An 11,804-nucleotide genomic window follows, 5' to 3' on the forward strand; every position below is an offset into this window, starting at 1 on the left:
ACCACGGTAGTCACATGGCACAGCTGAAACTTAACCCTGGATTCTAGCTGTAGTGCAACCCTGTACTGCTTATCAGTGCTTTTTTTTTCTGAGGACACAGGCAGATTCAGTTGTCCTCTGCAAACTGTGCCATGGTATTGTTAGTGGTTCCGAATGGTCACCAAGGACAAATAGGAAAAAAAAAATGCATTCAAATAAATGGGAGTAAATCATACCCAGCATATTCACTTCAATGCTGCATTAGTGAAATGCAATGGAATTCCAAATGTTTCTACAGTGTTTACAGTATCAGAGAAACATGATGTTGTGTCAAAGTTATGTTTCTCACAGGCCTTGGGTGCCCGTGATCCTGCTAGCAGTTTAGTAGTACATAATGGATAATCAATGTTAATGTTTTGAGGTTGTAATATTATACTGATTAGTGCATACACTTCTGATTAGCTCCTGTTTATTACTAGAAATGCACTGAGTCTAAAATAATGATGGAGATAATGTTAATGTTAATCTGCAGAATGGATGCAATGATGACCATAAGCTAAGAAAATGATTTAGCTTCACATTATATTGCGAACAGAAACACCGCCGATTTCATTTCGACCCCTTCAAACTTGGTGTTTATTATATTTACCCCAGAGATTTACTGTGAAGGTTTAATATCGAGCAGTGTAACATCTTATAGAAAAATGACAGGGCTGCTAAAGGGCAAAGAAAGGGTTAGAATAACACCTGCATGGGCCGCTGCATCACATTAGACCAAGTAATAAATCAAATAAGAGTGATTCATTAAGCAGGAGTCAACCTTCTCTTCCACTTCCTTTTTTCTCTCACACCTCATCCGTCTCATTTGCTTACTGACTCATGCTCCACACACACACTGTGTTGTTGATCTCTCTCCTTCTCTTCTCTCTCTCTCTCTCTCTCTCTCTCTCTCAGTGCGGGCGTGGGGAGGACAGGTGTGTTCATCACTCTTAGTATTGTACTGGAAAGGATGCGTTACGAGGGAGCTGTGGACATCTTCCAAACAGTCAAAATGCTGCGCACACAACGACCAGCCATGGTGCAGACGGAGGTAAAAACAAACCTCTAATTTTAAACTAAATACTGTTATGAACTCTACTTTAAATAAAAGTTTTCAAAAGTGGCAAAAAGTTATGGTAATATTTAAATCTGTGTTGTTTCAATACTCATATCGTTAGGTTATGCAATAATTAAAATGGATTTTCTAAGCTTAAAAATGTAGAACATGCAAATCATCTGTATGTGGTTTACGCCTACATAGTTGCATATTCTGTTTGAGGAACAGCATGTTCAATAGTGTCTAGGCAACCGTCTTTATAGACAAGCAATGCATATTTAACACTAGCTTCAAATGACATTCCATGATATTTGTACAGTCCAGAACACAGGTTTCTGCATTATATAATGTAGGAAACTGACACACAATGGTGCTGTAGAGTCGAACTAATATCAATCACGACCAGTACCCTTAAGATCAATTTCAGACTCTTTCATAACTAAGACATGTCCCTGTTGGAGGCCTATCAGAACTTGCAACTTCCTAATAGCACTTAAGTCTGTTTGATCTATGCATGAATATAAGACTCAAATGTCCTCCCAATACTTATTCTGGATTGACTTATATTGCCTGGCCAAAAAAAAATAAAAAATTGTCGCCACTTCAGAGTTAAATTATTGGGTTGGATCAAGCAAAGAAAACAACTAAAAAGATTAGAGAACATAAGAGCATTTCCACACGCACAATGTGATGAGAACCCACGGGATTGGAACTAACCACCTGTGAGGTCATAAGGTGAAACTAATCAGAAAAAAAGACTTCAGTTTGGTGAAGAGCATAAAGTTTGGAGTTTGGAGCAAAATGGAGAAGGTGTTGTGGTCTGATGAGTCCAGAATGACTCTATACCAGAGCGAAGGGCGTGTCAGGGTAAGAAGGAAAAGGCGTGAAGTGATGCAACCATTCCAAGACATAGGCTAATCAAATAAAATGAAGTCAGCTGATGACCTGAAGGTACTAAATGAACGTTTTTTTTTTTTTTCCTTTCCTGAGAGTACAGGCTCCATTACTCAAGTTGTGAAGGATTGATTCCGTGAGCTTGAGGAATTGTCGATCTTGTACGAAATATTAGCACTTATTAGATATTAGAAATATTAGAAATGATTTTTTTTACTGGGTGGTCTAGATGTGCCTCTGTCTTGGGTCTTAGTCTTGCTAAATACAGCAAAGGTACAAATATTGTTTTTTTTTGCTCTTTAATTTGGCACGAGCAAGGTTTGACAAGGAATAGTCAGAAAAACAGCTTTAATCGTTGGTATTATGCATGCATTCAGTCAAGTACATGATGTTAATAGATTGGTTTCAAAAATGTGAGAATGGTTTTGCTCGAAATTGATGAGTATTAACCCCCTTAGAGATATTCGTTTATTCTGACCAGTCTTAGTCTTAGATTAAGCACAATTGTGGTATTAAATCCTCACCTTGCACACTCAGTTACTTTCCTATACCTTCAATTCTTAACATTCTTATGTTTTATTGTGATGCTTTCTTCAATACACATGATCAAGCTTGTGAATGGCTTAATAATAACCTGTTGATTTGGATTAAGTGTGTCACTATAAGGGAAAAAAAAAACCTGACCAAAGCAAGTTTCTTTGAAAGATTCCAGCTTTCTAATTGAGATCCATGTAAAATCTTCAGTAGTGGATTTAACCCTGTGTGTGTCTCGGTCTTTGTCTCTCCAGGATGAATACCAGTTCTGTTACCAGGCCGCGCTCGAGTACCTGGGAAGCTTCGATCACTATGCAACATAAAGGGAGGAAGAGCACACTCATCTCACCAACACCTGTGTCAATGTTCTACAAACGCTACAGAAAGTCTCTTGTTCTCTTGATGCCATTGTGAAGGGGAATGTTTTTTGACGTACGATGACATCGGAAACTAGTGTGGAGGAGGGGGGGAAAAAATTACAAAAATGACAAACTAAAATGTTTTCTCTCGAGAGCTTCCCAGGGAAGTTCTGTATCACAGCAAGCTTATTACCTCAGTGTTCAGTTATTGATATTAATGTTGTGGTCGCCTTTTTAGAAATATTACAACGTGGATAAATAAATGAAACCTCTTTCAAAACAACAACAACAACAACAAATATGATATGTAAAAAAAAAAACATTGAAATCAAATGCCTGGAAAATTGCTGCACTCTTTACTGGGAGTTTAACCTGAACTGTATTTGCCAACAAAAAGATCAGAGGTGAACTCCAGTCAGCTCCTGTATGACGAAGGTTTTCAGTGGCGTAAAGGAAGCAGAACTCGTACCTTCTGTGCCTAATGGAGCAACAACAGCGGAGGGTCAAAGGTTACGGATTCTCTCGTTTTTTTTCCGGAGGCGAACGGCTGTATCACTGACTCTTCTTACACTACATTATTAATGTGATATAATCAGCTTCAGTGTCTCTTTTACTCCTGGTCAGTTGGAGCGCTATTGTGATTGAACCTTGCCTTTTGAAGAGCTGTCAGATATGTCTATAGATTTTGTCGGTTTTCGACAGAGCGCCTGTGAATACTGTTATTCTGATGTGTGTCACTCTTTCTCTTTCTTTCCTTTTCTCTCTGTCTCTTTCTCTCTCCACAAATATGCTGCTTATACCCTGTGTGTGAGAGAAGAAAATGAGTTAGCAACGGCTTAAATTTAGTCATCTCCTGAAAATGGCAAGAAAAAAAAATACATGAAGGTTCGAGATTGAAAAAAAAAAAATAAAAAAAGCTGCTGGTTTGGTTTGGGCCCACATGTAAATGGTGTTCTAACAATCTGCCTTTATTGTGTAACGACATAAACACTAGGGGTAGTAATAACCATAACATGACCATATACCTTGGCAGAAAATATCAACCTGAAGTATCTCTACTTCTAAAAACACCGACTCTAAACGTCGCGATAAGATTTCCCCTTGCAAGTGAATTTCGAAGCATTCTAGCGTTCCTACTAAAAACTGAAAAAGCTTCATAAAGTTAAATACAAACCCTTGGCAAAAAAAAAAAAAAAAAGACTGATTGCAGAAACCAGTCTGATGTTCCATTTGTAATTTATCTAGAAGAAAACGTTCTGTTTTTGTTTCGTGGAGGACTCGTGTATAGGCGTAGCACAGATGAGTTTTATATGAGTAGTTCCAGAGGATTTAGCACAAGCTGTCTGAAAAAGGAGGAAGACGGAGGACAGTTTTTTCATAGGTCTGATACTCTTCTCGTCAAGAGACTAAAAGTGAAGCCTTATCGTCGTCGTCAAATATTTAACCAACATGATTTTTTTTTATTTTGGTTTTTCCTGATATTATGCTTGTATTTTTAACGATATTTATATTCTTTTTTTTTTTTCGAGTACTTGCTGGAATATAATCGACGAGATGTTGTGTAGTTGGCAAGCTAACGTGACTGTACATGGTCCCTCTGTACGTTTTTTTGATATTTCCTGTACAATTCTCTCTTAGAATGTCCTGTAGGAACGAAACAGCACAAGGCCTGGACCAAGCTTGTTCCTTAAATAAAAAATAATAATAATGATTTCCCAGCCGGGCCAAACAACACTCTTTAAATGTGTGAAAATGACCATGTACTCTGTTTCTTGCCCGAAAGATCATCTCTCCAGAGTGTCTGTACTATAAATACAATTCTCCTGCTTATAATATTGATTAGGCCAAAACAAATACCAACCATTTGAAATACATTGGAGAGAGAGATTAAGGGACATTAAAATGACCACATCGACTTATCGAGCCTGTTGTTTAAAGCACATACTGATGGAATACTGATGTTATTTTAACTTTAATATTTATTACCCTTTATCATCCGATCTACTTATTTATATAGGATTACGACTGATGTTCGTTGAAATATATGGAAATGGTTATGGTGAAATTGCACAATATATACAGCATTATGATCAAACTTATGAGCTCTCATATGGAGCATATGTTCAAATGCACTTTGCAGTTTAATATGGGCTGAAGGGATAGAGGAGAGATACGTATTCTCAATCCTTGTCCTTTAAGGTAAAGCACATCTAGAAGAAAGAACTGAATATGTAACAACTTTAAACCAACTGTACAAACAGTATATACTGTATAGCCAACTTTTGACTTATCTTACAAATACTACAGCGCATACAGTGTCCACAGAAAATATTCATCCTCTAGTGAGTCTTTCCCTTTTTTTTGTAGTGGTGTAACAGCAAAATTTCAGTCCATTTTAATACATTAGAATGGGATTTTTTTTCCTTTCTCCTTTTGAAGTGATTAGTTACAGAAATAAAATTAAAAGGACTTATTTAGATCATTACAAATCAATCATCTTCATTGATAAGGATTCACATAGCCAACCCACATACCCAATTCTTGTCAAGTGCATTGTATTTTTTCAGCAAGTAGTCCTTGGGAGTCATCATGGATATGTCTCTATGAGCTTAGCACATGAGACTCACCCAGTAATCAAAACCCATTTAAATATCATAATGATGAATTTAAATCATTAAAGCAAACATGATAAAGACACACACACACACACACACACACACACAAAAAAAAGGGACACCCCCTATATGGGGGGTAGAGATTGAACCCCTAGGCATAACGCATCTTAATTTTACTATTGTCTCCCATTTCTTAACACAATTTGTCCCCAAATTTGTCTCCCTTAAGGAGTTTTACAGCTTTGCTGCTCTTTTTATAATGTTTCTTGTAGCTTCATGGACAGATCTTGTATTTTTTGGTCCTCAAGACAGCAGTCTAATGGATCTGTTGGATCTGTGAGACCTCACAAAGGTTTTAGATTTTTTTTTTAAACTAAAATTATTATTATGAGAGCATCCAAACAATGGATTTTGTTTTATTTATGTAAAGGGTCACTCCAAATGAAGTCGACAAAAAATTGCATTCTTGATGCATATTTGATGTTGCATACAGCTAAAAAAGAAGAACTAATCACTAGGGGGTGAATACGTACTGGAGGCAATGTAAAAGAGGGAAAACAAAGCAGGATAACTGAGAATTTAGACGAAAAGGACCCCAAGATTTTAAAACATTGCAAGATTTTCAGGCCGAGTGCTAACAAGTGTTCAGACTTTCAACCTCTTACTTCTCTCTGCTGATTTATTTGAAATCATGTATGTAGATATGTTGACTTTGTAATAAAAACAGAAAGACTAGATAAAAACCTGTCTCCAATGAGTCTGCTTTCTACTTTGCCAGATATTTTCCTCAGTGGCAGGTGATCAAGTCACATCTCAGTACCATGCATTATTTCTGTTCACGATTTCAGGCACATACAGAATCCAACAGTTTAAAAGCGATGAGTCAGTGAATAGCTCAACATTTTTGTGCTTCATGTTTAATAGTAAATTTCTTCCCAAGCCATGAATTGCAATAGCTTGTCAAATTCTGTTTGCTTTTCCCTCTCTTTCTATCTCTCTCTATTTTCCCATCTGATTTATTTTTATGCTTCTCTACCGGTGCCTCAATTCATTCTTATATCACCATTTCTGTTCATTCTCCGTCCTCGTCTTCGATGCAATCATCTCTATACCCATCTCTTGTTTTTCAAATTCAGGTAGACAGAGAGATATAGAGATATAATCCCCCATCTGGCATATTTCTTCACATTTATCTTGCTGTGTGTAAAATGAAGGTCTGATGTAAAAAAAAAACTAGGCTAGAGAAAGTGGAAAAAATCTTCTCGTGGTTTCTCATACTAGTCAGTTCTAGCTATAGTTTTCTAAGTATTAAAGGAAGGTATTAAAAGCAATAGCACTCACGTACAATGATAAACTGATACATTATGACCGTTATTACACTATTGTGTTGTTTTTCCTCCACATGCCACCAAAACAGCTCTAACCCTTAAGGCATGGACTCCACAAGACCTCTGAACATGCTATGATAGATTAGACCCTGAGACTTTCATGTGCTGTAAGTTGTGAGGAGGCTCAGATCATACTTGCCTCAGACTTCTTGTTCCAGCTGCTCAATTAGATTAAGAGAATTGTGAGAACAGCTTGTTCCTCAAATCCTTCCCAAGTAACACGTGCGGTGTGGCAGAGTGCATTTTCCTACTGAAAGATGCCACTGCCATCACTGAGTACCATTCCTGTGAAGGGGCGTGCCAGGGCCTTAACAATGTTTAGGTACAGTAGATAACGCATGGCAAACATCAATGCTTGGGCCCACAGATTCCTAGCAGAATATTTGCTCAGACTATAACACTGCCTTAACCGGCTTCTCTTTCTTCCACTATTTATACGGTCGCCATGCCGTCACTTTACCAAGTAAAAGGGGCACATACTGTATACCAGGCCGCCAATTGGACGTAAAAAAAATTAAATAAATGACTTATTTGGACCAGGCTTCAAGGTTCTCTTTTCATGATCGAGTGCCCACTGTTTCCCCATTTAAAGTCGACAGGGGTTAGCAAGGGTACTCTGACCAGTCTGCGTCTATGCAGCCTCGTACACAGCGGGCTAACCAGCATTAAAGCAAGTGAAGAGTTCATTTGTAAAAACAGATAAATGCCATCTTTAAAAGAAATAAACTGACTGCTGAGTATAATTCTTTATGCATGCCACATTCTGAATCCTAAATCAGATGAGTTGTTTTTACTTAATCAGAACAGCACTGCACCAATTTGATAGATATTTCCTGGGGTGGATAATAAAAAATATGATTTGTGACAATAAAAAAAGGAGATATCTGTTTTTGCAAATTACCCCTTCATTTGTGTTCTTTACCCAATGTGGCGTAAAAAAAAAAAAAACTAGTGCAAGTTAGCTGTGGCGCATATGTCTATCTATCTATCTATGGATATCTAACAAGGTTGCATCTGTTTAGCAAATTAAAGAGATACAGATGCAGAACAATAAGAGCCACTATTCAAATAGTGCTACTGCGTCCTCCACTAGATGGCGATACAGCAGAAGATCTTTACAGCAATCCAGCAGTAGTGTTCAGGCTTTATTTCTTACCAGGTCAGATTAAACACATGTTCAGATGTTTAAAAAAAACCAACAAAACAGTGCGTTTTTACTGGACAGAAACTATAACAAGAATGTTTCTCTTGTTTGTTACACAGTCAAATTCCTGGGGTTCACCTGTTAATTACTATGATTAAATGTTTAATAATACCCTGCCTGATTTAACCGCCTGGATGCTGTTCACTCATTTATTTGCTGTAAAAAAAAAAAAAAAAGAGATATGGTAAAGTCCCTGTTTCCCATATTCATAAATATCCTACCCAGGGTGCTTTGTGTGTTTAGTTTTTCCTTTGTTAAAGTCTCTCATTCTACTTGTACTGTATCTCATTACTGTCTACGGGGCCTGTGTCCTGGAAACCGGAGGTAATCTAATCTTTCCCATGTCCGAACAAGAGTTAGGTTGTCCTACTCACATCCTTAGCCACAGGTAAATCCTCATATGATATGCATTTATTTTTTTATTTTAAAGAATTCAATGGTGTATGAAAATTTCTTGTTTTCTTTATATTGTATGTAAAGAACATTGTGAGACCCCTGAGATGAAAATGAAGCGTAGCAAGTGGAAGAGACAGAATTCAGAGGACAGCGAGGACAGCATGGTTCTGGACAGAGCCCTGAGGTGTGTTCGTGTTAAATGTTTGTATATTAATTATTTTTAAGACACTGGTAAAGGGTGGTAAGTTATTAGAAAATTGTGTGGTTGAAAAAAAAGGATTCATTAAAAGGATAATGCATGGGTTCGAATAATGAATTATGGATTCAAAGGATTTTTTTTATGTATGTAAATCTGACTTTACAATCAAAGTTTCATGATTTTCTTGCAATCAATTAACAAGTATTGTTTTGTCACAAGTCAGTAGGTTAATGGTTTTGACTTCTTTGTGTACGTGCAATTAAAGGAACACACACAGGTCTTTTTTCATGTCACTGAGTATGGCTGCTCCTGACTTGGCACATTTTTTCTTTTCATACTGTATTTAATTTAAAAAAAAAAAAAAAAAAAAAAAAGGTTTGTGATCTAGGTAATATTAAAGAATGGCAATGTTTGGGTACAATTTTTGGGTAATCTGGTATGTTTAGTCACCCAGGACTGAGTGAAAATACAGGAGTGAAATGTTTAGGGTGTGTTCTGCATACTGCATGTGTCGGTGTATCGTTCCTGATTTTTATTTCTTTCCATATTGTAAAGCAACGATGAAGGCGTCCAAAATATGCCATAATCCCATTTAACCAGTTAATGTTGAGATGATCTGCTACTCATGATCTTGGTCTTTATAATGGCTCTAATCCGATGTGTTGTTAATTAGTGATTTCTGAGGCTGGTAACTCTAAATGAACTTCTCCTCTTAAGTTTTGGTCTTGCTTTCCTGGGTAGGTCTTCATGAGACATCATGAGTTTCATCATGGTGTTTGATGGGTTTTGCGAATGCACTTGGCAATACTATTCTTGCAAGAACAACCGACTGTTTTGTTGTTGTTGTTGTTACACAATTACCTAATTCCATATGTGTTATTATATAGGTTTGAAATCCTATTGTTGGAGAATGTAGAAAATAAATCACTCAACAAAAACAAAGACATTTTGTGACCCCAAACTTTTGAACGGTAGTGTGTGTGTGTATATATATACTGTACATAATGCAACATGACAAGCTGGTAAGACATGACTAATTGGTTACTCAGGGTGATTAAAATAACAAGCTAACACATTTTTCCTTTTATTGGTCTCTAAGCTGACTGTAGAGCTGGTCATAATCTTGGGTAATGGCTCCTGTAATAAAAGGTGCAAGAACGCCCAAGGGCTTTCTAAGAACAGATACACTATAGCTGATGCAAGATCTGAAACAAGCTTCTGTTAACATCTGCACTCCTCTCACCCGCTTGTTTCGCTTTGCTTTCGCTTTTGCTTTATATATATATATATATATATATATATATATATATAATATATATATATATATATGTATATAAATTTTATCCAGGCTGGAGCGATCAATAATGCTGCACTAGAACACAGAGTTTTCAATGTGGTGTGTACAGGAGTATGAAGCGTACTTAATGCTGTTTCTGCCACCAGAGGAATAAGTCATTGCACCAGTGGTGCTAATTTATTTTCTCACCTAACCTACAGGCGGATTTACAATTATTTGCACCCTTTAATAAAATGTCCATAAATGCCTAAGCAAAACAAAAATCATACAATGATTCATATTTTGACATCAAACACATGAAAGATGTAAGTTTTTTTTATAAATATATTTTAAGCATATTTGCCTGGAGTTTTTTTTTGTTGTTCAAAATTAGTAGCATCCTAATACTTGGTAAAGCCTCCCCTGTGGCCTCCAGGTGTATATTGTATTGGGATCGTCAACTCTTCACTCTTCCATGTACTGTACATTTCATGCTCCCTTATGTTTTAAGGTTTGCATATTTGGACTGTGCTCTTCAATTCACACCACAGGCTTTTAATCAGTCTAAATGTGTGATAGTGAGCACTTCTGCTTTGCTGAGATAATCCATCCCACCTCACAGGTGTGCCACATCAAGATGCTGATCTGACATCATGAGTAGTGCACAAGTGTACCTTATACTGCCCACAATAAAAGGCCACCCTGGAATGTGCAGTTTTGTCTCACAGCACAATGCCACAGATGCCACAAGCATTGAGGGAGCGTGCAATTGGCATGCTGACAGCAGGAATGTCAACCAGATCTGTTGCTCGTGCATTGAATGTTCATTTCTCCACCATAAGCCATCTCCAAAGGCGTTTCAGAGAATTTGGCAGTACATCCAACCGGCCTCACAACCGAAGACCACGTGTAACCACACCAGCCCAGGACCTCCACATCCAGCAGGTTCACCTTCAAGATCGTCTGAGACCAGCCACTCAGACAGCTGCTGAAACAATTGGTTTGCATAACCAAACAATTTCCGCACAAACTGTCAGAAACCGTCTCAGGGAAGCTCAACTGCATGCTCGTCGTCCTCATCGGGGTCTTGACCTGACTCCAGCTTGTCGCCGTAACAGACTTGAGTGGGCAAATGCTCACATTCGATGGCGTCTGGCACATTGGAGAGGTGTTCTCTTCACGGATGAATCTCGGTTTACATTGTTCAGGGCAGATGGCAGACAGCGTGTGTGGCGTCGTGTGGGTGAGCGCTTTGCTGATGTCAGTGTTGTGGATCGAGTGGCCCATGGTGGTGGTGGGGTTATGGTATGGGCAGGCATCTGTTATGGACGAAGAACACATGTACATTTTATTGATGGCATTTTGAATGCACAAAGATACCGTGATGAGATCCTGAGGCCCATTGTTGTGCCATACATCCATGAACATCACCTCATGTTTCAGCAAGATAATGCACGGCCCCATGTTGCAAGGATCTGTACACAGTTCTTGGAAGCTGAAAATGTCCCAGTTCTTGCATGGCCAGCATACTCACCGGACATGTCACCCGTTGAGCATGTTTGGGATGTGCTTGACCGGCGTATACGACAGTGTGTACCAGTTCCCACTAATATCCAACAATTTCGCACAGCCATTGAAGAGGATTGGACCAACATTCCACAGGCCACGATTGACGATCTGATAAACTCTATGCGAAGAAGATGTGTTGCACTGCATGAGGCAAATGGTGGTCACACCAGATACTGACCGGTTCTGAGTCCCCAGACCCCCAATAAAGCCAAAAACTTCACATTCCAGGGTGGCCTTTTATTGTGGGCAGTCTAAGGTACACCTGTGCACTACTCATGATGTCAGATCAGCATCT

General features: G+C 38.2%; 1 protein-coding gene across 5 annotated transcripts in view; it reads left to right on the forward strand.

Moving 5' to 3' along the window:
- LOC128512848 (receptor-type tyrosine-protein phosphatase S-like) overlaps positions 1-5,618 on the forward strand; it is a 144,587-nt gene extending 138,969 nt beyond the window's left edge. For all 5 annotated transcript variants that reach the window (XM_053486304.1, XM_053486306.1, XM_053486307.1 and 2 more), the window contains 2 exons: positions 934-1,069; positions 2,758-5,618. In XM_053486304.1, the coding sequence (XP_053342279.1) occupies positions 934-1,069; positions 2,758-2,826 (205 nt within the window). In that variant the 3' untranslated portion in view covers positions 2,827-5,618. The remainder of the gene's footprint in view (positions 1-933; positions 1,070-2,757) is intronic.
- Positions 5,619-11,804: the final 6,186 nt, after the last annotated feature.

This window comes from Clarias gariepinus, chromosome 25, assembly GCF_024256425.1.
Source record: "Clarias gariepinus isolate MV-2021 ecotype Netherlands chromosome 25, CGAR_prim_01v2, whole genome shotgun sequence".
NCBI classification, from domain to species: domain Eukaryota; kingdom Metazoa; phylum Chordata; class Actinopteri; order Siluriformes; family Clariidae; genus Clarias; species Clarias gariepinus.